Below are 27,932 nucleotides of genomic sequence, written 5' to 3'. Positions count from 1 at the left end.
ATATGTATTAAGTTAAAAAGCATAACCATATTGTTGTTTATTATTTAATATCATTTTCGCATGTATTATTATAATTAGTTGAAGCACATTATGTCAATACTAAAGCTAGTTGTGGCTTCCATGATTCTAGTAAGCATTTCTTTAAAATATACCGGCTGTACTGGGTTTGAAAGCAGATAGCTTGAGACTATTAGAACAAAATGTAAGATTGTGTTACCATGTTTACTTTTTCCATTTTAAACTTTGAGATGAAGTTTGCTATGAATTTATTTTTAGAAGAAAATGTTTAACTCAAAAGTAAGTTTGTACAAGTACAATTAGATGAATCAATGCGATCAAATGTTATAGGAGTTTACCTTTTCTAATGTACCAGGATCCCCCAGTAGTCCACGTATGTCATTGTTGTTGAGACAAATGCTTAGCAAAGCTGCTGTGTCGGTATTGGCAGATGTATCGTCATCGATGTGTCCGTGACCAGGAATGAAGCATTTGGCGTATTCCCAATGGTTGTTTCGCCAATTCTCGACCTTTGTATTGTCCCATTTCGGTTGTTTCTTAACATGTTCGCCAATCACCATGTCATAAAATATTCCACATGCACCATTCAAAGGACATTTTCTTTTATTCTTTTTTCTTCTTTTTGAACAATTGCATTCATCTGGATTTTTATTCAAGCAAGAACCACCTGCGTGGTCTGGTAATAGGTTTACAATCGTGCACTCTTTACAATCAAACGACTTAAGTTTGCATCTGTTTTGTATTGTTTGAACGTTAATGCCCCATTGGCGTTCTGTTTCCTTGTCAACAAATTCGACAAGCCCATCATGCAGACAATCAATACCAAGCACTCCCTTGATCCAATTACGAAACTGTTCGTTATCTTCAAATTTCTTTGACATACTTGTTTAATAATGTATGTGTTTACTATTTAAGTCACTGAACAACGTATCGACACATATTTTGCCATTTTTAAGTGACCGCAAATGTTTGTACCGGCCATGTATATTTGGACATCAATTTAAAAACTCGTTAACTATTTGCCATTGTGTTCACAGTTCTGTAGAGTCCATATGCAGATTATATATTCCAGGTCTAAGTGTTGTCGAAAGCAAACACAAGAATGTTGGTCATGAGTGTATAATGTATGTAGTGTTTACTTTCGAATCACATGCAACGTCTCAATCTTCTAATCCATGGGTAAATATGAATTATGTCTCCCAGGAAGAAAACAAATATATACAAACACAATAATTAAGAATAATTACATGTATGTGGAATGCTTACCATCTGCTAAACGAATCGCATCGATTGAGAAATATTTGTATCTATATTCAACCAGTAGAACGTTTTATTTAAAACAACGAAAGAAATGTATAAGCTTTTTTATATAAGACTGTGACATTTGCGATTTCTGGCATGAGCTAGACAAAAGTTAAGATTAAAGTATTTTACCTTGTTTGTGTATGTCTTCTTCGTTTTCTTCTATGGGTCAACTCTTATTTCGGAACCTTAACAAAAAAGCGAAACTTAAAAGTGCTATAATTATCATGCGGATTCATCATAACGCTATTCACTTCTACGCTTGTTGCCATTGGCGTGTTGTCATTTACAACATGGTATGAAACAGTTACAGGTCCAACTACCCTTCTGATTGAAATTATAAATAGGGTCAAGGGCATCTAAGTTTGTGCGATCTTCCTTTTTTGGAAACAATATATTTATGATATGTATACCCTCTACAAACGAGGATTGAGGGGTATATTGGAGCGACCCTGTGGTATATTTGTTTGTCGGTCCGTGGCATTGTTTTCTTGTCCGGGACATAACTCAAAAACTGCTTGATGGAATTTAACTAAGCTTCATACAATTGTAAAGCACAATGATGGGAAGTGCAGTGTGCATGAACCATAGCTCTATTTTAGCTAATCACAAAAGTATTGCCTTTTGTTACTTTTGCTTGTCCGGAGCATAACTTCAAAACTAAAAGATTTTATTAAACTTTGTACAACGGTTAAGCACGACGAGAGGAAGTGCAGTGTACAAGGACCATAATTATATTTCAGCTAAGTACATAATTATTACCATTTGCTACCTTTTCTTGTCAGCAGCGTAACTTCTAAATTACTCAATGGATTTGAACTAAACAACACACAATGGTTTAGCATGATAAGTGGAAATGCAGTGTACAATAACCTCGGAGTTATGGCCTCTTTTCAAAGACATAGTTTGCCATTTTTGTATCTAGGTGGCATTCGGGGGTATTCGTCACTTCTGTGACAGCTTTAGTTTTTTTAAGTTTTTACAGGCATTTGCAAGTTTTCTAAAACTGTTATATTCGAAGTGCATGTAAATAAAAAAAACAGTCATATAATTGACCTCTTTTTTCTTAGCTTAGTTAAGTCGATATTTATTGTGTATTTCTCATATAATTTGTATGTATTTAGCGTATATTTAGGATACCTCATACTTTAAAAACGGACATTTAAAACACAACACTAATTTCAAGAACAAATGTGCATAAACAAACTAATCGTACGATTCTCTTCATACAATAGCATGGAATGGTCGAGATTACGGAAATTCCCTAATACGTTTAAGTTTCGTTTTAAAAAATCCTTATTAATGTCTATTGTATCGATCTACTTGTTAAATAACGAAGTCAATTAACTCAAATAATAAACAAATATACATACGTCTTCCGTATGGCTAAAAGATATATATGTTTCAATAATAAAAGTTTTTAATTCCTTTCACATAATCAAATACGCAATTGGAAATGCATTACCTGCATTACCTGTTAACCTATATCGATAGTCTCAGCATATCACGTGGCTTGTAACGTCACACAGAAATATCACCTGATATAAACGCGGTCCGTTTTGAAAAGGAAAATGGCTGTAAGCTATTTATTTTCCAAAGGGTGGACCCAGGATTACATTTTAGAAGGGGAATTACTTAGGGAGCGTAACCTTTTGACTTGCGCCCCTCCCTCAGAACCGAAATGTATTTGATATAAAATGTTTGCAGGGGTGCTTTTGAACAATTTTGTGTCCGAAAAGGTGCAATTTTGGCGTATTTTGTATTACGTGTTCCCCCATATTGAAATAAAAAGTAAATCCGGCGCCGGGTGCTAGTGTTTCATATCAATATTTACAAATCATAGGGACATCTAAACGGTAGCGGGAACACTACATTTGTTTAATTCTATTGTATCATCGTCAATGCGCTGTATGTACCACGATGTCTCTGTCTTTAGTCGCAAGTAATAGTTAGATGACATTATGTAGAATCTTATTAATTGGATGGAGTGAGCGTAACGAACAAGCCATTCTTAATCATTAAGATGTTACTTCAGGTCATCCTACTGACTTTGAATACAACCTCATTGGCTGACACATTCGCTACGCAAAATCTGACGCAGGGAGTGTGAATCGGATGAGTGGCTGAAGGCGGAACTGCGAAACTTCTTATTGAATTAGGCATAATGCTTAATGATATTGCCAATCTGCAATTTCGTTGGTTGAAAATGTAGGTTGTATTTTAATTTACGTTATATCATTGCAATCTTGAATTACAACAGCCATGGAAAAGTATCCAATATTGAATTTATGATACTACTACTACTACTACTACTACTACTACTACTAGTTCTACTACTACTACTACTACTACTGCTACTACTACTACTACTGCTACTGCTACTGCTACTGCTGCTGCTGCTGCTGCTGGTGGTGCTGCTGCTGGTGGTGGTGCTGCTGCTGCTACTACTACTACTACTACTACTACTACAACTACTTCTTCTACTACTACTACTGCTGCTGCTGCTGCTGCTGCTGCTGCTGCTGCTGCTGCTGCTGCTGCTGCTACTACTACTACTACTACTACTACTACTACTACTACTACTACTACTACTACTACTACTACTACTACTACTACTACTACTGCCACACCTACTACTACTACTGCTACTACTTCTACTACTACTACTACTACTACTATACTACTACTACTATACTACTACCACCACCACCACTACTACTAGGAATGCAACTTGTACAAAAGAAAATCAAAAGGGGACCAACAATATTGGTAAACCAGAACGGGCACCAAAATACTGGTACCCTTTAAAACAACGAAAGAGAAATACCAAAAGAAATCATGAAACATGTCTGATAAAACGCATATCCTGTGTCACTGCGGCTAGTATCTATGTGCAATTGCGGTCGGAAACTCATCAAAATGCACCATTAAAGACTAAACTTAGCCAAAATGTTCCTTTGGGGAGGTCCGAACCCCCATTACACGTGCTGAGCCTATAATTTTGATTCCTGGTGAGGAGAAGAACGCCCTAATTTGCCCCTCCCCCCCTCCGACTCCACCCCCCCCCCCTCCCCTCTTAATTGTGAACGTTAAGAACATCTCTGAAGTTAGCATGCATGTTTCAGAACAAACAATTGTTTCTATTCTTTTCGTTTTAACTTATAAGTAATAGTTATGGCACCAACAACTCGAGTTATTGAGATTAGATACACGTTAAAATAGTGCGAGTGTGTAATTAAAAATCATGAGGGTAGTGGCGGGTGTAACTGTCGTGTTCTGTGTTGTATCATGTTGACGGCCCGTTTCAATAAAGGACTGTAGTCTTAACTTCATCAATCTCAAATCTGTGTAAAAGGTCACAAGTGGCAACTCATCGATTTCTTTTTATTTCCTCAACTTCTTCATCATTTATAATCCTGGCTAAAGTTCAATTCACTCAAATATGCAGGAAAAATAATAAAACTATGACACATTTATTATTTCAGTTCACGACTAAAATCAACAATTTTTATTGGAACGGGTTCAATAATTTAAAGCGTGTGGTTTAAGAGAAAAGCTTTGTAATTAATAGCTGCACAGTAGTATCCTCATTCTCTTTGCTCCAAACAATTTTGTGTAGGAGAATTAACGTAGGGTACCAGTCTAGTAGTAATAGGCCGGTAATTATGTCTTATCTACAAGTTACCGTTCCGATATTTGAGTTAAAGGGACTCGCTTATGGTTCGTAAAATGCACTTTGTTACGAAATAAAGTGTGGTAAAACATGAAGAGTGTTAAAACTAAGATACTGACAGCTGCAGTGCCGTAGCCAAGCTTAAAAAAAAACACCGAGGCAGCCCCCCCCCCCCCATTTTTTTTGGCAAGAAGCGATTTCCTGCATTCTGGAGTATCTTTTGTCAATGGTTTGTGTACATTGAGGCAAATGAAGTAAGTCGAAAAGAGTTATTTTTAGAGCTATAGAGATTTTTATATGCCCCCCAAAAACACCGGTGTGCCTCAGTGTAGCTACGGCACTGCTGTAACCCTTCAGCAAATGTTGATTTTGCTCAAATATCGTCTTTAAAATCTACCTTTTTCAATTGCGTTAATAGCGGCTTCCAGCGAGTTCGTTGTTGCATGAGTGGTTGATTGGCATAATCACGTGATGTTATCAATGTACTGTTATAAGGTCAAACTATCCATTTCTGTTGTATATAATTTGGATTCGAAATTGTGTAAACTTAAGTCACACTTGGGGATGTGACGGGGCCAACCAACAATGTAGCCATTATAGGGCGTGGACAGACCTTTATAAACACAACAACATTCTATTGTATAACTCCATGTGACCTTGTGGTTATTGCGCCGGTTTTCTTTTTTCCGGCATGCCCCCCCCCCCCCCCACCCCATTAAAACCAAAATAGTTTGTATACATTAATAATGTGTTTGCATTGATTTTGAATAAGAGTGTCACTTTAATATAATCAATCAATCAATCAACCAATCAATCACTCAATCAATCAATCAATCAATCAATCAAACAATCTGCAATCTTGATATCTAGGAGTAAAATAATGTTAATTAAAATAAGTCTTTCCAGATGCATTACTAGGAAAACAATTTTTAACCCAAAATTAGGTCGAGTCCCTTTCATGAGTAGAAGAAAACAGGAAACACACTGACGCATGGTACCAGGCTTGAAGCCCTTCTGAGTTAGTTGGGCAACAACATAAAGAACGTTCTTGTTGTTTGCTTTTATGACTAACGATAAGCAAACAAACTGGTCATAGAAAAAATGTATGTGTTTTTTCTTTAGTTAAGCCTAGCTATTCTAAAAGTATGAATCAGGCTTTTCTTCTCAAATACGCAGTTTGATGGGAATGAACTCTTTCCTTGGTGTCATACGACATGGAAAAAAATATTTAGTGACATTTAACCTAAAATCATATTTCTTTTCTTCAGATTTATGAAAGAGGTAGGTCACTCTTACCAACGATCCAGCTTAAAATAACTATGTAATACTACAGTTTTACTACGAATTGCCTAACTTGATATCAAAGTTCATTCCCATCAAACTACTGTGCTCAAACACTCACCATGCCAGCACAAAAACTACTTGTATGATAGATAATGCTTGAAATAGATAGGTTGATTAGTTGCTTGGTTGGTTGGTTGTTTGATTGATTGATTGATTGATTGATTGATTGATGATTGTTTGTTTGATTGTTTGTTTGATTGATTGATTGATTGATTGATCGATCGATCGATCGATCGATCGATTGATTGATTGATTGATTGATTGATTGATTGATTGATTGATTGATTGATTGACTGATTGATTGATTCTATTTAATAGCTGAAAACCCCAAAATATTAAATGATTGGTGAATGCTAAAAGATTTACAGTGATCTGCTAGTGTCTCATAAGGTAAAATACCGTGTGTTTTCTGCACATTTCTTTCAAATTAATTCGGTATCCTTCATAAGAACCTTTGTTTTCGACATTTATTAATCTTTTCTGGTATATCTAACCGATTGTATAAATTGTGGTAAATCTAATTTGGGAGTAATAGTGCATCTTTAGTAATTGTTTTTGATTCATTCGTTTATTATTGAAATCGAATTCGATCAATCCATCATTCCTATTTCTATTATATTAAAAGGTGCACAACCACTCCAAGCGAGACAACTACAAGATGTTTAACACAGCGGCTGGGTTAGTCCGCTTTATTTCATTCAGCAGTCATCCCGGCTCATTACGTATGCACAGACCTTGGGCGAAAACGAGACCACCAAACGGGAAATAAGATCCGAAACAATTTGGTTCCCCGCTTCGGTTTGTTGATATCAAAATGCGCCTAGTACCAATTGACTGCGGTTTCCCATAATTAGGTCGTTTTTAAAATGTATACAAACATGAATTGCATCCAAAGTATGTTTTCTCATTTACGTTATTTCAATCAGCAAGGAAGAAAATAATTTTCTTTATCTCTACGAGCCAAAATGTTATCCATTTCACCACATAAAAAGCAATAATTGTGGTTTTCATACACCTTATCGTCGGCTGTTCCATCGACTGGAACCGCCCCCTTCGCATCTAATTCACCACACCCTTAATGAAGGCAGAATCCAGAAGAAACGATAGACAACAAAAAGTTTGGATGTTTTCTTCAGAAAGGGCCGTCGTTCGAACGTGGTTTGTTCCCGTATAGAGGGACGGGCTTATTCCGGGACCCTTGACGCCGGATTTTAAGCCAGACTGGGGTCGCATCGTTGCGAGCCAGCCAGTCTAATATTGTATGTGAGCGTCGGTGCATCTTTTCCAACATGGCGTGCTGTTTAAGCGCTGAGCAGCAGGAACAAAAACGTATCAATCAAGAAATCGAGAAGCAGTTGAGAAAAGACAAACGGGATGCGAGAAGGGAACTCAAATTGCTTTTGCTGGGTAGGTATGGTTTTGTGAAGAATGGAGGCATGTCTTTGTTATTTGTGTTGCAAAATCGGCGATGCTGCAAAATCCCAGTGAAGTCGGCCATCTTGAATATTAATAATTATATCATTTTCTCTTTATTTTCCATATTTTCGCAATTTTACAGACGTATTAGCCTGACAGTCACTAAGCATCATTGAAGATCAGAGGATTATGACGTTGATTTTTCCACATTCATGAAATGTTTCTTGTTTTTTATCAGTGAATCTACGAAACATAAACAACACCTGAATCTGTCATTAAAGTCGATGTTTAAAATCTGTTTTCGGACAGTTTTGCTATGCATATGTAAAAAATAAATGAGCTCAGTCTTATGAACAGATTTGTGCATAGTTTAGTGTTAACTGTCATGTTTAGTTGACCTAAAAACTAATGAATTGTTCAATTCTGGTGTGCCTTAAGTAAGACAACCTTTTGAATGTTATGTATTTCAAAAGGTCAGACAAAAGGAATGTCTGTTATCTTTCACCACCCTGGAAAGTTTGTTTTACATTTATTAGTGTTTGATATTTGTTAATTAAGAAAATATGAGATAAAAAAACAGATTAATGTGACAGGGGTGACGTGTTTGACAAGTTTTGAGAATTCTGTGAGGTCATACTTCATCGCTGTCTGGTTGCATTCATGTTATTGAAAAACTGTTTTGGTGTTATAAACATATATATCCATTCACAGGTCCATGTTTTATTTCATATTTCATTTAATATTGACTTCAATTTTGACAAGACTGGGAAAAATGGTAATCCTACTGAGACCACATGCACCCGTCAATTGTAACAACGCCCCCCCGGTCCGGGGGTATACTGGGGATAGCGGGGGAAACAGGCCGTGTTTTTACCTTCAAGACGGTAATGCAGTGCCGGGTGGATGCGTTGTTTTGTCGTTGCACCAAAAATAGCAGGGAATGGGCCTTAACTTGGGGTGCGGGGGGATTTAGGAGGGATTTTACCAGTAGTTCGTCTCCGCAGGGCGGGGATTTAACCCGGGTTTGGATGGACCAAAAGTCAAAGTCCCCGCTATTCCCTGGACCTGGTTGGAGGCCGTGGTTACAATTAACTGGTGCAATATGCATTCAAAATTTACTTCCAATTTTCCTGGGTATTGGATAGAGACCTTGGTCTGGCACATGGCAATCTGAACTAGTTTAATGACTAAATTCTCATATAAGAAAGGATAACTTGGTCAAACTGTCATCGGGGAGAGAGCACATGAACTGGAGTTACCTCAAACAATTTTTTTCATGTCACTGTCTAATATAGTTTTGGGCCCTGTTTCGATAACTCATCTTAGTCGTAAACTACATTCTGCTTAAGAGTTATCAGGTACACCAGTCAAGTTAATGCGATAAATGTTATTACGCATATTTATTTTGAAATGCAGTTTATGCCCAAAATGCCTTGAATTTTTTAATCTAATGCCTTACGATCTTGATTGAAACGCGGCCCTGATGCTCAAGATTTCGATAAACCTTGCTGACTCTCTAAATTAATTGCTTGGGGTTTCCTTTTGCTGGAAATATTTATGCAAAAAGTCAAAGCATTTGTCAAACCGCAAACCAACTGTATAAACCAGTAAAAATCAAATGTTTGCTGAATTTCTACTATACTGTAAGGTAGTAAGTGACCGAAACAAGACCAGTGTTTTAGACTAGTTGCTGGATACCTAACCTCACACTTGCGGGAGATGATTTTCATGGTTTCATTACATAATGCAGAGCCAGAAAGTAGTGCAAAAAATGGGATTTTGTAACAAGCTGGGCTAAGTATTTGTTTGCTATTTCTTTAGCAAGCCTAGTCAAGGTGGGCCTGTGGACATTTTAAATTTCAGAGTGTCATGCCCCGATATCTCCAAATCTGTAGTGTAACAAGCTTGAGTATCTTAATTCATTTAGCCATTCCTTAAAATTGATTTTACATCATAATTTTCATACAGATAATTTCTTTCAGGCTTTTGTTGTTGCAGAACTCCTCAAAATGAGAATATTACAAAAGTTATTACATAACAAAACTGGTGTGCTTAGCTTGTACCTGTTTTTTAAGGGACTTGAAATTGTTTGAGAAAATAGAAACCAGGAGTGTAAGGGTAATTTATCGTCTCTGTACATTAAAAAGGGGTTTCATTTAAAACTCTGTTGCAATGACTGAACATTTTGCTGTGATAAAAGCTCGATGGTTAAGCATTTAAGCCCCTTAATTCTACACTATTACAGGAATTTATAGCCTTAATGTAAATACTAAATCTTGAAGGGAAGTTTGAAGTTTTTTTTCTTTTCCATGAAATGGTTTCACTATAGGCTTGTGCAAATTATGATGACTTCTGACTAAATGCAACCTAACGATGTCAGTTGAAAAATCCCTTTGAGTCTAAGTTTATTGTATCTTGCCTTATGAACATTACATAACTCTCATCTTAATGTGAAATTGGCTATATTTCAGGTACGGGAGAAAGTGGCAAGAGCACCTTCATCAAACAGATGCGAATTATCCATGGCACTGGATACTCAGACGACGATAAACGCGGCTTCATCAAGATTGTCTATCAGAATATCTTCATGGCCATGAACGCGATGATTCGAGCTATGGACACATTGAAGATCAACTATAAAGATCCGAACAATGAGGTTTGAACATCACACAAAGTGTTAACTCCTTTTTCCAAATCCATTTTCGAAGCACATACTGAGTAGCTTAATTTGAACATTTTAAACCCAAAAGCACATTGAAGTCAGAGGTACCATCTTTTTATGAAAAAAAGTGTTCAGTTATTGTTGTAGCCTTGGAGTCGTTGGCGTCATTCAAAAACTGCACTTTATCTATAATAAGATTGGGAGATATTCACCTGAAACTTAGTACATATGTTCATGATCAGGATAATGCACATGTGTACCTGATATGATTCTTGTTAGCTTGAAAAAATAATACAAAAAGTTAAACTTGGCCATAACTCAACTGTTCAAGATAATCACTATGAACTTTGTACACATGTTATCAGTGACAATGGCAAGGGCACTTAAGTCTTGCTATAATATCTATAGTAACTATTTAATAATGCACTTTGATTGTCTGGAAAAACCCTGAGATTTTTTAAAATGTCCATTAATCAATAAAAGGCCCAGACGTTTAACTTTGTACACATGTTGGTGTGTCTCCTGTTACACCAGGTAAAGCCAAGGTTACCTTAAGCCAGAAATTCGTCATAGTTTAAAGACATAAGAATATATTATTTTCAGAAGTTAATGTTCGTATTCTGCTTAAAAAACCCCATGAAGATTGAGCATATGAACATAACAGATGATGCTAAAATATTGATATTTAATTCAATCTGACATCAATAATAGACTTGGATGAACAAGATCGAATCCTCATTATTAATATTAAACAGTGCTTGCCATCAACTTTATTAACAAGCCCTGATATATAAAAAAGAGAACCCAAGCAAGCCCGGAAAGTATTTTACCAGTGTAGCCACTTGCTTGCTTGCTTGTGCTAATTTTACCCACGGATTGATTAAATAAATGCTCCAGGTTTTTTTGCAGGAAAATGCAAACCTGATTCGGCAGATAGACCATGAACATGAAACAGTTACGACGTTTGAACAACAGTTTGTGGACGCCATCAAATGCCTGTGGAATGACAGCGGTATACAGGAGTGCTACGACAGGAGGAGAGAGTACCAGCTGACAGACTCAGCCAAGTAGTGAGTACTAGTGATGTTCTGATGATCGATTATAATCGAAAATTGTTTGGATGGACCTGAAGTCGGTGAAAATCAATTGTATTTGGTCATAATCGATATAACCGGCGAATTAATATTCTTATTTCCTCTTGTTATTTGGTTTTGGTTAGTTTCCACCAATTTTCTCCTATGAGTTCATTTATTAATCAGCAAGTGTTGTTATAACAGTTAATGTTAACAGTATGGCCAAAACAGCAACAACTCTAAATCTCTAAATAACTTCAAACACACATAACATAAGCAACGTTAAGGATAGTGAGTAATTGAACAAGAATAAAACTACAATAAGGTATTGTACTATCGATAATCGGCTACTTGAGTGGAACCGATTATTGATAGTCAAACTGGAACCGATGGCAGAAAATGTTAGGGATTGTTATAAATAGGAAACCAGGTTTTGACTGCCACATATGTAAAGTCAGTATTTATTATTGTATTATTAGTTTAAATCAAGACAAAAGAAGTAATTGACATACTTAATCATCTAAAAAAAGTTTAGGGACCAGTTTAACTCTCTCTCCGATGTATTGTATGTTTGAATCTTTTAGTTCTTAGCTGTAAGGCAATGTTCATGCTCATATTTTGTATCAGAATACAACTCTTACTGTTTTAGGATATTTTGTGTAAAGTACTGAATAAAATGACCATAAGTCAAACTGGGATGCCCTGGCCTCAGGGCATGACTCCATTTTCAAGCTAAGAACTCCCATTTGAACTTACTGTATATCCAAGGCATATGCAAAAAAAAAATTTGATTGTAAACCATATTTTAGGACCCCATAAAATAATCAAAGACTATTACTTGTCAAGCAAGAGGGCCACAGTACCCACAGCTGAAACTTGCAAGTGTCCCGCCCTGCTTCTTTAGTCGATGAAATGAAATTAAGACTTTTGGATGAACAAGCCCGAATTCTTGAGCTATTGCTTGGCATAAATTTTTTGAACAAGCCTTGCTATATAAAATTCAGAATTTCAGCAAGCCCAGATGACATTTTACTAGTGAAGGGCTTGTGTTAATTTCGACTATTGCTTCTTGCCAAATGATCCGAGTTTGAGTGCCTTTGGTTCTAAATTTTCAAGTGTTGATTGAATTATTCAATTTCAAACAGATTTACAATGCAACATATTAAGTAGAAAATTCCGCATGTTGTTACAATGTAAGTTTTAAAGTTAATTCATACACTCAATGCAAACAGAGTTTACCAACATGAGGAAATTATAAATTTATACAAAGTATAACGAGACTATACGAAGGCACATGATGTATATGGATATGAGTACAAAGTATACGTTGAGTTGTCAGAAATGAATTATTACGTTGTCTGAGTTTCAAATGCTGTCAAATAACAGATAAAATTATAATAATGTCAAGAAGCAATTTATCAAAGCAAATATATCAACATTATGCAAATAAATAAAATCTTCAGAAAAGAATATATATATCTTATAGTTATGGACTGTACGCACAGTCAGATTACTTGCCCACGCTACATAAAATATTTTAATTGCTTCTGCTTTCTTAAAGATTGCTTCCTTGATGATGTGGGTCGTATAACACTTCTTGACATTTTGCTTACAATTTATACAGTGTTTTGGATGTTCCATCTTAATATCGATGGCACCATTTATAAAAGTCGAACCTACATTTTTTGCTATTTCAGGGTTTTCATCTTTTTATTAACAAATTTTAGTTTGCCGCCTTTTCTGAAAACACCGGACTTAACAGCCAATAGAAATTGAGTTTACTGGTCAGTAGAAGTTGCAGAAAAACCCGAACCAACATGTCATCGTATATGACATTTTATATTGTTTTTTGTTACATGTATCTCCTGAAAAAGTACAAAAATGTAAGTTCGGCATTTTTAAATGGTGCCATCAATATGTTAGACACATGTAATGAAACCATGAAAATCATCTCCCTCAAGTGTGAGGTTAGGTATCCAGCAACTAGTCTAAAGCACTGGTCTTGTTTCGGTCACATTCTGGACATTTTGCTTACAATTTATTGTTTTAGATGATCCACCTTAAAATGTTACACAACATTCCCACTGTGTTTCAGCTACCTTGATGATGTGGACCGTATCACAAAGCCGGACTACTTGCCAACACTACAGGACATTCTCCGTGTGAGATCGCCCACAACTGGCATCATAGAATACCCCTTTGACCTGGATAGCATCATTTTTAGGTGAGTTTCTACTCAGTAAGTTTCCTAGCTTGTGGTGTAAGCTAGTGAGACTTTATTCTGAGCAGTTTAGTAAGTTTCCTAGCTTGTGGTGTAAGCTAGTGAGACTTTATTCTGAGCAGTTTAGTAAGTTTCCTAGCTTGTGGTGTAAGCTAGTGAGACTTTATTCTGAGCAGTTTAGTAAGTTTCCTAGCTTGTGGTGTAAGCTAGTGAGACTTTATTCTGAGCAGAAAATGTTCAATGTTTCTATATAGACGTATATATTGTAAAAAAGCCCTGTCCTCCTGTTTATGCTTGGTTGAAATGGTTTAGTTGTTTGAAGGAAAAGTAGTACAACTTAAACACTTTCAGAGTTCTCAGTAAGAACAGACTGCTTGCCAAAAAAGCTGTTTGAAATGACTTTACAGTCAGTTTAAATTTGCCAAAAAGTGTGTTTTTTTCTTCAAAAAGCACCTTTCTAGCTTGTCGGCTACATTTCTATTTGGGACTGTACCACAAAAAGTTATTGAGAAAACTGCATGTTTAGAGTTTAAGATTATAATTTTATTTGTGATTTGGACTTCGCTTCAATTAGTACTACTTCAATGATTATTTTGATAACTGGTTCATACGCATAGCAAATTGCTTTCATGTGGTGATAATATTATTGTAAGATGAACAAAATTTATGATAACGTTAAGATTACAAACTGAATAGAAATGCTATTTTCAAATTTAAACTAGGTTTCTCAACTTCAGGATCACTTTTGAGATCAGAATAAGTGCTTTTAGCGCCAGAATATTGTACTGTTGTGAAGTTTGTTTTTTGCTCGGCCATTTGCATCAAAAACAGTAGGAAGTTCCTTGAAATGAATATGAAAGACTTAGGAAAGAATTTCACAGGAGTCTAAGTCCCTTTCAAGTTTAAGCCCCCTTTATCCTGGGTTTGGCATGAATATCTTCTACTTAAATAGACCCCTGGCCTTAAATAGACCCCTGGCTATATTTCAAGATTGAAAATTTTGAGCTGTTATAAACTCTTGATTCAGTGTACCCAAAAACACAAGAGGACAGTTGAACATTGCCAGTTGAATATGATTCAGATATTGACTCTGACTTGGAAGGTTCAGCGAAGAACATCAAGTCGCTTATTCTTCAATTATTTCTTGTTATCTAACTGATGTCTAATTCATCATGTGACAAGTCAAAAATTGTATGTCGATGAAAAAAATTATATTGAAATTATATCATAAAATACAACTAACTGGAGTAATTACTTGTTTACTGAAGCATGTCCTACATAACATGAAAATGTCCTGTGTATAATATAAAGACGTCAAACAAAAATGTCCCACCAAAATGTTTTCGCGTACACTGCTGATACAGATGGTTTTTTGATATGTAAACATTAATTAAAGGTTACACACCACTGTATTTGCTCGATTTCAGAATGGTTGATGTCGGAGGGCAGCGATCAGAAAGGCGGAAGTGGATCCATTGTTTTGAAAACGTTACGTCCATTATGTTTTTAGTAGCCTTAAGTGAATATGACCAGGTGTTGGTGGAGTCAGATAACGAAGTAAGTATGCAGGTTTAACTAGCCTTTGTTTCTAAAAAAATACACTGTCAGTATTTTACTCGCCCTTTTTGGTACTCAGGTTGACCCCCATTCCCCTCCTGAAAAGGTATGTATTTTCTTATACCCAGGTTAAAAAAAATAGGAAATATATAAAATACATGGGAGAAAGTTTTCCGTATTCATACGGAATTCTGTATTTCCAGTCTTCTCAGGGGTCATTTTTCCAAATCGTGTAAATCCGGTGACTGTTTCGGGGGGGAGGGGGGGTGTACCCCATACCCCATCATCAACATCGCGGTCTACTCAAAATCGTAGACAAAACAAAGTTAAATTAACTGGTTTCCCAATTTAATTCTATAAATAGCGTTTCCTGAAGTGTTGTCGATATCAGCAGAACGTTCTGAAAATAGTCGTTTCTTTCCGTAAAAAAGCATTGTCATTCCAATGTTCTCCGAAAACCTCGGCAGTTTCCGCGCCAACAAAAACTTGGATGGCGGAAAAAGCCGGTTTTCGCCGAATATTTACGGTCAGTATCCTTTACGACTTTTACGACATACTGCAAATTGGAGGCAAAAATAAACATAGAAATAAATCGAAATACTGCTGTCAAAATTTAAAAATTAAGTTTCTACCCCCAGGGTATAATACTAAAGAGCTTGAACATCCTTGGAAAAATAAATGGAGGTGACAAAAGCTGCCAGAAATATCATAAATATACAACATAGATTTGATTGATTAAGTCAGGAAAGGCTTGGAAATGTGTTTTGAAATGCTTAATTCCTGGAGCTTCCGGGGGCCTCCGGCCCCTGGACCCCTAGCCAGGGCTTTGCCCTGGACCCACCAGGGGCCCTGTGGCACCCGGGCCCCCAGCTTAGTTTTTCAGTATTTTGAAATTTTGCAACTTTCACCCATGAAAATAGAAAAGATATATATATTTGTTTTTTAGGAGCATTGACCTCTCATCATTTAGAAAATGTCTAAATTTATATAATGTTCAACTTTTAAAAATTAGAATTCTGCTAACTTTGTAAAATCTTTCTTTGATAAAGCAAATGATCTTTAGATTTCATCAAACTTTGTAAAATCTTTCAGTGATATAGCAAATAAAGTTTCTTATGTTTTTGTGACCACGTCATAGGAAATGTTTAAATGAAGATGTAGTGCATTGATAGAGTTAGGCACAAGCCCTGCACTGGTTAAATACTTTTCGGGCTTGCTCTTATACTAGATTTTAAATAGCAGGGCTTGTTAAAAAAAATGTTACCAAGTCAGGGTTCGAATTTAACTTTGAGGCAACTCGCAAAATGAAAAATCAACTTGCAATTTTATTATTTGCTTTATTCCCTTATGATATTGTCTAATTTAATTAGAAATTTACACCCAAGACATATTATGAATATTAAAACGTATAAATCTCGAGTCGCTCGACTGCTGGAATTGTTAAAGGCTTATTAATTTTGGGGGGTTCGGAAAGACTCATCAGATGCTGGCCGCTTTTTGATAACAGAGCTGTCCAATAATTTGACATTCTTCACTTTGTATATTCACCCTCGCCATCGGGTAATACCCATTCGGCAAGCAAGCTACAGGTTTCATTAAGTCTTATTTAAGTATTAAAAACAATAACATTATAAATTCAAAATAAAGAAAAGCAACAGTAAATGTAGCAAGGATGCTTTAGACCATGAAATATATCGATTGATTAAGTCTATTCTCTTTAACAGTTGGGCGGAAATATATTCAATGGGGTTTACATATAGTGCGCAAAAGCGCCAAATTCAGCCAATGATTGAGCTAGGTGATTACTTCATTTGTATTCGCTTTGCTTTGAAATATGCATGCCTCGGAGCATCCCAGAAAGATTCGAGATAAAACTTGGCCTTTTCCGTATTTGTTTTATATTTGAAAACTTACTAGAGCGTGACTCCGTATTGTCTTCAACTGGTAGTGAAACATGCCACTTATAGGCTGTTTACACTCGACTACGTTGCGGAGTTAAGTTCATGTTTATTTTACTTTCCTTTTAACATTTTGTGGTCTAGAAAAAGCCACTCGCAGAATTTTGAGAGCTTGAATAAAAGTCACTCACTTTGCAAATGTCGCTCGCATTTTGCGAGTGTGCGAGTCTAAATTCGAACCCTGCAAGTACTAGCATGTGAATTTGGGCTTGTTCTTTAAGGCAGGATTGATGATCTCAGTTGATGTCTATTATAATTATAGTATTGGCTTATTTAATACTGATACATGTACCTTATTGTTATTTGATTATTAATAAAGTCAGCTTAGTTGCTAGGATAATGAATGTTAGCTGACTAGTATTACTTGTATAATTAATAAGTCTGCGTGAGTTAAATCATTGATTGAGAGATGGTGAGAGCTCATAGATAAATTTGTAGTCATAGAAATGGGTTTGTAAAATAATACATAATTCTACGATAGTTAGTATGCAGTTATTCCTCTCAGAATATGGTTAATATTATTGCCTGCATACTATAGATCATTAGATCAAAAAAATGGACTTAGGATAAATTGTATCTTCCCCTTGTACTTAACATAGAATTAAGATTTTTTGCCCGATTTTGTCGAACTTATTCTCCAGTGTATTATTTATCCTAGCGTATTATCAGGGTATTATTTATCCTAGCGTATTATCAGGGTCTATCCCCCCAGCTCCCTCTGTAGGGTCCAAATATCTGGTCCATTTCAAAAGTATATATTTTTCCCAATCACCAGGATAAGATCTCATTTTTTACCATATTGAAAGGGGAGAACAAACATGTTGACAGGTATTTAGACTTCTCTGACACAAATATTCAGTTGTCATATGTATTGTAAGTGTTTATTTGAAGGTAAATTAATGTGACACGAATTTGGTTATTTCCCTGTAACATGTGTGCATTGGGGTCCGGGATCCCCAAACAATGCAAGTTTACTAAAAGGAAAAACAAAGCATTATATGTATACAATTATTTTCGATGAAATATTTCTATCTAAATAATCATTGTATAAAGCTACTCAATGATTTGACCCATTTGCAATGTTTTAGATATGAAACGATTTATTGATTTCTAAAATACATATGAAATCTGTAAGAAGAATATCATAAAAAGTCCGAAACACTAGAATAAAAGGCTCTAACCAGCTTGATGGCCGCAAGGTCCAAATTATATGAGTCCTTTCCAAGCCAAGTTGAAAATAATCACTCTGAAATTTAAACTTACACAACACTTACGAAAACTTTTGTTACAATATCATCATATTCAGCCACATTGATTATTCAATGTTTTTATTGGGATGGCATTTGATTAATGAACCTTTTTTTCCACTAGCTTAAAGTGGCACTCGAGTTTAAAATAAATACATACACATGTAAACAAACATCATTTTGACTGATAAACCTTTAACTACTTAACTTAATAATGCATTTATGAAAAATATTTATTACTGATAACAAGATTGTAACCATGCATTTAATAGCGGAAAACGCACAATATTAAATGATTGGTAAGTGCTAAAAGATGCAGTGATCGTCTCTTAAGGTAGAAATATGGTGTTTTCGGCACCTTTCTTTCAAATTTAACATGGTATCCTTTATTAGACCCATTGTTTTTTTTATATGATTCATCCTTTTTGGTAAATTTAACCAATTGTATAATATTTATTGTGGAACATCTTATTTGGGAGTCAGATTGCATCTTTAAGTTTTAACTCAATTTACTTTCCAGAACCGAATGGAGGAGTCGAAAGCGTTGTTCCGCACGATCATCACTTATCCGTGGTTCCAGAACTCCTCAGTTATACTGTTCCTCAACAAGAAAGACCTACTAGAAGAAAAAATTATGCATTCGCATTTAGTTGACTATTTCCCAGAATTTGATGGTAAGTTCACGCATTTGGAGCTTAGTTTAAACTTTATTTAATTTTACAACGATTGTGAAACAAGCTATTACATTATATTAATCACTCTCGTTGGCATGATGTTGCGTGAGAGTGTGGTCTTGTGTTGTGGGGGAAACCGGAGTACCCGGAGAAAACCCACTTGTCCGGCTTGGTGACCACTAACCAAACTCACATGCGCCCAGTCCGGGAATCGAACCCGGGTCGCCTTGGTGAGAAGCGAGTGCGCTAACCAGACAACCATTTGGAGCTTGTCTTGGGTATTGTGATAGACTGGGTGTCGGCTGCTAGTTGAGCCAGTTGTCGAAATAATCGAAAGCCCGCAAGCCCTACACTGGTAAAATGCTTTCCAGGCTTGCTTAAATTCTTGATTTTTTTATAGCAGGGCTTTTTCAAAAAATTGATGCCAAGCAATAATATAAGAATTCGGGCTTGTTCAATGACTATTGAGTGTTGATAAAGAGCTCAAAAACTGTTTATAAGTATGAGATATTTATATACAATTTGGTAAACATGTTGCCAGAGGCATTACACACATAACTTCACAGGGTTCTAGTCGGCTATTCCCTTATTACTATTGGGTTGGGGATCAACATGCCCGTGAATCTTCACACAAGGATGCTACAATTGCTACAAATTGTCAACAGGACTCAAAATATTACAATGAGTATATGGTATATCAATATACATAAATATCATGGTATTTGTATGTTAGGAAAAATGTCTATATTGAACAAAACACGTTTGTTTTTAGCTCGACTATTCGAAGAATATGGAGAGCTATCCTAGTCACTCGAGCGTCGGCATAACCACTTATGTTTAAGTTTGCGTACCACCTCAAATATTTTCAAAGTTCATTGACACATGGCTTTGAAACTTTGCACACTTGTTTACCATCATGCCCTCAACCTGTACACAGGAGGAGATCACTCTATCAAGCATTTTGACAAATTATGCCCCTTTTTCGACTTAAAATTTACGTTCAAGTTTGCGTACCACCTCAAATATTTTCAAAGTCCATTGACATCTGGCTTTGAAACTTCGCACGCTTGTTCACCATCATGCCCCCAACCTGTACACAGGAGGACTCTTCAGTAAGATTTTTGGAATATGAAAAAGATCTTTAGACAAAGAGCAAATATCAGTGTGGTTAAATTTGTTGGTCTTTTGTGATATCTCTCCTTATTTCAGTGACTGTACTTGCAGATCCAAACATGATTACCTAGTCTGCCAACAGTTTATATCTCAATTACTATTTGCATGTCCATTGAAGGATGCCCAGTCTACCCAGGAGTTAATATCTGGACTGTCCTAATTTTAATGACTGTATTTGCAGGTCCAAAGAAGGATGCCAATCCTGCCCGGGAGATTTTATTTAGACTGTCCTTATTTTAATGACTGTATTTGCAGGTCCAAAGAAGGATGCCAATCCTGCCGGGGAGATTTTATTTAGACTGTCCTTATTTTAATGACTGTATTTGCAGGTCCAAAGAAGGATGCCCAGTCTGCCCGGGAGTTTATATTACGGATGTTTGTGGACCTGAACCCTGACCCGGACAAGATCATCTATTCTCACTTTACTTGTGCTACAGGTAAAAGATCAGCCATATTTTTTAAGCTCATCTGTCTTAATTTCTCCCTTAGAAAACAGAATGTTTTGTCATAGCCTTGTCGTCTAAATCTTAAACTTGAGTATAACTAATACAAAATATTATATTCAAATGAAACTTGGTATGCATAATGCCAAAGACGATACACAACTAATCTTGACAACTTTTGAAGCCAAGAGATATGAGCTTGCTATACAGTCGAATTAAGTTGGCTCAGATTGGCTTGGCGCAAACTCCTCTTTGGCTCGAACTAGATGTAAAGGACTGTTTTATTTATACTGAAGATAAACAATCACGCTTGGCTGAAATTTACTAAGGCTCAAGGTAATTTCACCGATCCCTCAGAGTTTGAGCTAACTGGGTTTAACGTGGTAGCAAGCCTATTACCCTTGGCTTAAATGGTTGTCCAGATATCCTCTTTGTTCGGCCTAGAAATCAACAGTCAAGTAGTGTATGCTGCACACTTGTTAGCTCATTTTTCTAAGGGCTGCTTTTGAGGTTTGTCATAGCCTTGTGTCATTGGCGTGCCAAAACTAGGACTTTAGCGTAACTCAGTATATAAGAAATATTAAGAGCAAACTTCAACCATACATAAGTTGAAGTGATAGTACACACATATGTAGGAAGTTCCATTACCAATGTTTAAAAATAGTCGAAAGATACTCCTTGGGTGAAGAATTTATAAGCATTTGAATCAGTTATGTGAACTATGAGATATATCAGTGATTTAGGGGGGTGTAATTTGCTGAATAATGACCATTACTTTCTCGAAAAAAACCTTCCAATTTTTAAAAAAACACTGCACTCATGTATGTTACATTAAGTGTAGTGAGTGCAGTTACCATTTGTATAACTTAAAACATTAAAATGCATTTCACTTAGGACCCATGGTTCATTGGTTCCCCAAGAGTCCCCAAAAATGCACTGTAGACTTGGAAAATATTCACAAATTACATGTCACTTATCAGTGCTCCAGCAAGGAAAAGGGCAGGGTGTTAGGTCAGAAAGGGCTCACTTGATGCACATTAAATGAGTTTTAATGGGGCATTGCAATGGTCAAAGTTTAATTCATATTGTGTATGTGTTGTAACTGCTTTCAATACTAATAGTTGATATGAATAGCTAAGCTGTTATAAAATCTAAGTGTCAAAATTATGTATATTTATTATATTTTTACTTATTTCTGAAAAGGGCAGATGGGCGCCCCACCCTGCTATTTAGGCAAGCTGGAGCACTGCTTATTCTAAGAAATTCTTAACATGACTTCATATTTCCTCTCTTCCATTGCAGATACGGAAAATATTCGGTTTGTGTTCGCTGCAGTAAAAGACACAATTTTACAACTTAATCTCAAAGAGTATAACCTTGTGTGAGAATATTGACTTCTAGAGTGATTGTTTTATCGCTAAATATGTCGTAAAAAGTGACCTTGATTTTAAACCTTTGTTCATTACATCAGTGTGGCGATTCAACATTTTGCCACATTACTGTGTTAAAGGAAAAATGAATCTGATTGGTCATATGTCTGTCACATGACCAAAAGAACATATACATGACCTCAATGTGGCGTACAGTGGGGTAGAGGTTTTTTTGCTCTAAAATCCCACGCCCTGTTGATTATCCATTTCTCTGCAAGGAATAGGCAGGCATGTGTTTAGCTGTTGTATTTTGCAACTTTGGTGAAGTTTTCTATGAAGTAATACTACATTTTGTACGCTCCCGAAGACAAGTGGACATTCTTGGCTTAAGTAAAGAGAATAGACATTTGTTAGTCAGAACTTTGATGGATTTGTGGAGATGTGTTCCTTAAAACAGTGTGATGTTTTGCTATTTCCTGAAGTTAATCTTGCTGTTAATATACTGTAGGGCGCCTTATTTTACTGAATGAACTTGTACAAGGCAAAGCCTCTTTGTGAAATTTTGATGGTAGGGTATAACCCTGCTTTTAATTGTAGGATGTAACCCTACATTGTGTGTAACAGGGTGCTGCCAAATGTTCATCGTGGGGCGCTGGCATAGTGCAATTTATATTAATTAAACACTCTTGACTGTTACAAAAGCAATGATTGTTAATCGTTTTTACCCTATTTTCGATAGTGGGTGTTAACCCTAATTTCGATAGTGGGTGTTAACCCAATTTTGATTGTAGGTGTATAATAACAGATAAAAATTCAATATGGGGCATTTTACCCGTGGAAATGTGTAGACCTAACTTAGCTTTTTTATAATCTGAATACATGTATTGTTGTTATTATATTACATAGGTCATTTTAATTATTACGCAACTTTACCGTGCTACATTGATTGATTGAATTTCAATTATGTTGAAAACATAGTCACATGACTCGTCATCTGTTCTTCTATTTATTGAAATTGGTTCTCTTGTTATGTCTATGAAATCATCTGTCGTATATCATCAACTCTTTTCTACGTTGTTATGATTATTTATTTATGTAATTTAATGTCATAAATCAACATAATGAAATTAAGAGCCCACATGTTAGGGTTAGGCGCACAAGGCCTTTATTTCTTGAACAATTTAATGTCCCTTATATGCGGATCAAGGTAAGCTCATTCTTTTTATTTTTGGTTTTAAAAATTGTGTTATTTTCTCCCTAAAAGGGTTAAGAAAGTTTTGAAAGGAAATTAATCATGAAAAACAATGTTATGTTCCAAATCAAGTTGAAGCAACTTTTTATTGTCAATATTTTTAACAATTTAGGATAGGTTAATACTGGTACATAATTGAAAGATTATACACATTGTATAGGTTTTTCCAACTGTATAATATTGTTAAATTGAGATTCTAAGAAAAAAATCCCTTTTTTGCATACAGTAAATACTAGTTCAAAATATACATATATTGTGAATTACTTGTAAGATATTTGTACTTTAACAAATACATGCCAACTGAAATTGTCCCTTAATATAAGCTGTATTATTTTTTCACTCTTCATGTTTTGAAATCTGCATTGCTAACGGGATTATCCGAACATGGTCGTATTTTTATTGAACATTAAATGTTAAATTTTACGAACATAACTAGACATGATAATGTCATAAATTAGGTTGACTTTTATCCTTGCAAGATTTCTTGAATTGTGAATGTTTAAATGTGTACAAATTATGGTAAATGTCATTTTATTCAACTTGTTTGAAGTAATTGTTTTGTGTAAAGTGGTGCAATATATTCAAAACGGTTACCGTGACAACCTGAATGCAAAAGTTAGACATTTGTTCACTTTACTTTTTAGGGTCAGACATAAAAAAAAATATTTTGTGTGAAATGTGAAATTATTATATCATTAAAATTTTGAATTAGAGCTTTATTGTTAATGACTATTTTAAAGTGTCACAGAAATTAATGTATTTTGCTAAGAAGTGATAGTAAAGCTGCTGAAAAATGAATAAGTTAAGGCTTGAAATTACAAAAGATGAGAATATAAATATGCCAGTTGCTGTTTGTTTTTTGTTTATAAAAATAAGTTAATGAAATGACTTAGCATCAAAACTGAAAAATGATTGTTTTCAATAATAGTGGTGGGAGTGCCTTTAAGTAAATAAAATAAATTGAAGGTATACTGATTTACTGAATAAACAATCTTATTATAACAAAAGATTATGGTTGGAAAAAAGTATCACAGATTCAAAAAATTGCCATGAGGCTAAACCACCTCTGTGTACAAATTCATACTTGTTAAATCAATGAAATGGTTAACTAGTCACATAGTAGCCCTTCACAAATAAATACATGTTGGGTGGTCTTATTTGGATCTTAGTAAAGATGAAGCTAATCAGATTTCACGATATAAATAACCGACCTATAGGTTGAATGGATTTAAAGATTATTACCATAATACTAACGAGTTGAATATCGATTACCTCTCATAGACTTGGTTTAAATATTATTGTATGTGTTAAATAACGTAGGTTATTCTGAAGGGCTTAATCCAGAGAAGCCGCATTTCTATCATCAGTACAGTGCAATTGGAAAAAATGGGTATTAAAACTTATGGATTTTTTTTCCAGAATGGTAAAGAGTCTCCTCTTTTCTGCACTGGAATTTTTTTTTTTGTTCACTGAATATTTGTACCCTTTGACATTATCATATTTCAAATACTTCTGAGCTGTTGTAGACATGATAATATTACTAGCACTCGCATAGTGGTATCAAAATTACATGTTTGTTTAAAAAATATCATATATTTTATGCACAATTTATACTATATCTCGTAATAATTGTATTCGTTTTTCGATAATATCTTTTTTATTTCAAGTTTACAGTTAACCAAGATCACAGAATATTTTTAACTACATAGCCTGTCCCCATAATTTCATTATTATGCCTGATAGATGTATATCAAAATAGGGGTTTGTCTTGTCACGTCACCTTGCGTCCTTGAAAAATCTAGTGCCGCAATAACCTTCTAAAGTATAGCACCTTAACCTGCACATGTTAAACTGGGAAATTATGCATGCGCAAATTGTGCAACATTTTCCTCAGTCTTACAAGAGTAATAGCCCTTGACTTAATAATAAGTGTTCTAAAAATAGCATTCCTGTGTACAGGGGCAGTGTCTGGGGGTGCTTATCACTTCTGTGATAAATCAAGTTGTTTATGATCATTCGAGGGTATATAGTATCCCTTAAAGGAGAATTAAGTATTGATGATAATTAACGGAAAATATTTTGACACAATGGATTGTTCCCTATGGTATGTAAATGTATGAAGTACCTCTGATGAAATCAGACTTATATACTTCTGTATCTGTAATCTTTGTCACAACAGCTGATGCTTAAAATGCATAATGAGTTAGTTTTATTATTTGCAATTTATCGATTCCTCTATTCAGCAATCGAAATCACAACTATAAAATTCATATCATTTAACATCATTAAATTAACTTAACCTCACATAATGCTGATATTAAGTGAAATTGATGTAAGACATCTTCTGACCGTCAACTTATACAAACTATTTTTAAGCTAAATAATTGGAACCCAACGAAAAGCTTGTATTCTAATTCAGTTAAATAATCTAAATATTCAGTTAAATTATTTGAACTCCATGTTATGCTGGTGCCAAGTCAAATAGCCCAAGTCGTACACAATGCTTTTGTTTAGGTAAAATATCACTCTATTTGGGATATTCACGACAGTTATCTTAACTCAACAGTTAAATTAACTGAACTCTGCATTTTAAATTAATTGAACTTGTCTGTTGAATTATTTGAACTCATCAGTTGAATTATCTGATCTCTTTAAGTTTAATTATCTGAACTCTAAATTATATGACCCCTCAAATAATCCATCTGAACTCTTCAATAGAATTATCTGAACTCTTTAATTAAACCATTTTAACTCCAGTTAAATTATCTGAACTATTTTACTAAATTATCTGAACTCTTCAGTTAAATTTTCTGAACTCTTCAGTTAAATTATCTAAACTCTACAATAGAATTATCTGAACTCTTCAGTTAAATTATCTGAACTCTTCAATAGAATTATCTGAACCCTTTAGTTAAATTATCTGAACTCTTCAGTTAAATTATCTGAACTCTACAATAGAATTATCTGAACTCTTCAGTTAAATTATCTGAACTCTTCAGTTAAATTATCTAAACTCTACAATAGAATTATCTGAACTCTTCAGTTAAATTATCTGAACTCTTCAATAGAATTGTCTGAACCCTTCAGTTAAATTATCTGAACTCTTCAATAGAGTTATCTGAACTCTTCAGTTAAATTATCTGAACTCTACATGATGCTGATATTCAACTGTTGTGATCATTCAGTTTCAAGTTTTTGTAACATATTTGTGATTGCTATGTCTTGTGACTTTTAAAACCAAAGCTAAAATAAATCGTGTTAAAACTCCCGTCTTCTTGTCAAATTTATTTCTACAGATCATTTATGAATAACTTGATTATACTTCACAATTGAGTTCTGACCTATTGACATTGTAAGTGTCTTTATCTTGCAAAATAGTTATCTTTGTCTTGAGTTTAAAAAAAAATGCAATATTTCCCACAAAGCTGAGTTTTGAATTTCTGAAAAGAATATGTGACATTTAACAATGCAATATTTATGAGCAATTTGAATATTATCTTAAGAATTCCAACGGGGCTTCTATTTGTTTTCTATTTTGATGTGGGTTCAGAACTTGGATGTTTTTTATCTTCACAATAAACTAGATTCATACTTGAGCTTATAAGAAACAGAACATTTGTAAACAAACTTTCCTTAGTGGGAAATGTTTTCATGGAAAATAAATGTATGACATTCGGAATACAAATACTGCAAAATACTAATATTCCGTTAACTTATGTGAATCGTCAGATATATCCTAACTCTTCAGATATCTGAACTTAAGTGCAGATATTCAGTTAAAGTATCCCAAGTCATCAGTTAAATTATCTGTACAGGTTCTGATAATTATTTAATTTATCTGAACTATCTTTAATGCAGATATTTAGTTAAATGATCTGAACTTTGGTTCTGATATTCAGTTAATTTATCCAAATTATATTGAATGCAGATATTCAGTTTAATTATGCCAACCCATCAGTTAAATTTTTGGTACATGTTCTGATAATTAGTTAATTTATCTGAATTATCTTAAATGCAGATATTCAGTTCAATTATCTTAACTCTGGTTCTAATATTCAGCTAATTTATCCAAAATATTCTCACAGTTAAATTATCTGAATATTCAAAACAGGCATAAATATTGGCCTAAAATCATAGTATATACTCATATCCTTATAATCGAAAACAATCATTAGCTGATTTAGGTTTACCATGCATGCATCGATGGCACGGCGAACACCACATAAACACAGAAAAAAAAAATAGCATCTGTCTTGCATTGAATTAGCTATACCATGCGTTTTTAACATCTAGTCCTTGATAATATTGCAGCTGACATAGCCATTTTAAGAAATAATAAATGTTCACAACAAATCAAAACATTTTGTAATGGCCTTATTTTATTTTCCAGTGTTAACATTGTTTAATTATGAAAATCATTCTCTTTGGAAGTTTTGATAAATTGTCTTGTGAAAATAAAGCACTTTGTTCAGTTAAGGAAAATCAGTTTGCAAAGTCATTGTGCTGATCATAACATAAGTATGTTAAGCGAAACTAAAAAAAATGTTTC

The 27,932-nt window shown here is 34.8% G+C and overlaps 2 protein-coding genes across 10 annotated transcripts in view; one reads left to right on the top strand and one right to left on the bottom strand.

Annotated features, from left to right (window-relative positions):
- The window catches only part of LOC128221916 (uncharacterized), a 40,043-nt gene extending 37,231 nt beyond the window's left edge, over positions 1-2,812 (bottom strand). For 2 of the 7 annotated variants that reach the window (XM_052930594.1, XM_052930600.1), the window contains exons 1-3: positions 2,694-2,812; positions 1,453-1,508; positions 357-1,214 (exon numbers count right to left, since the gene is read on the bottom strand). In XM_052930594.1, the coding sequence (XP_052786554.1) occupies positions 357-899 (543 nt within the window). In that variant the 5' untranslated portion in view covers positions 900-1,214; positions 1,453-1,508; positions 2,694-2,812. The other 5 variants (XM_052930596.1, XM_052930597.1, XM_052930598.1 and 2 more) reach the window with 5 other exon arrangements.
- A 4,593-nt stretch (positions 2,813-7,405) lies between these two features.
- LOC128222453 (guanine nucleotide-binding protein G(q) subunit alpha) lies at positions 7,406-26,651 on the top strand. Of its 3 annotated transcripts, none has more exons than XM_052931462.1 (8): positions 7,406-7,744; positions 10,225-10,409; positions 11,325-11,485; positions 13,584-13,712; positions 15,137-15,266; positions 18,992-19,145; positions 20,648-20,755; positions 22,064-26,651. In XM_052931462.1, exons 1-8 carry the CDS (start codon positions 7,627-7,629, stop codon positions 22,144-22,146), a joined length of 1,068 nt encoding a protein of 355 aa, XP_052787422.1. In that variant the 5' UTR covers positions 7,406-7,626; the 3' UTR covers positions 22,147-26,651. The 3 variants fall into 3 exon arrangements, with proteins under 3 accessions (XP_052787422.1, XP_052787421.1, XP_052787423.1); XM_052931461.1 differs by having other exon boundaries at positions 11,313-11,485; XM_052931463.1 differs by lacking the exons at positions 20,648-20,755; positions 22,064-26,651 and adding an exon at positions 20,500-20,573 and having other exon boundaries at positions 11,313-11,485.
- The last annotated feature ends 1,281 nt before the right edge of the window (positions 26,652-27,932 follow it).

Source organism: Mya arenaria, chromosome 16 (genome assembly GCF_026914265.1).
Source record: "Mya arenaria isolate MELC-2E11 chromosome 16, ASM2691426v1".
Taxonomy (NCBI): domain Eukaryota; kingdom Metazoa; phylum Mollusca; class Bivalvia; order Myida; family Myidae; genus Mya; species Mya arenaria.
The sequence above is the reverse complement of the archived record's forward strand: the minus strand, read 5'-3'. Positions and strand labels throughout refer to the sequence as shown.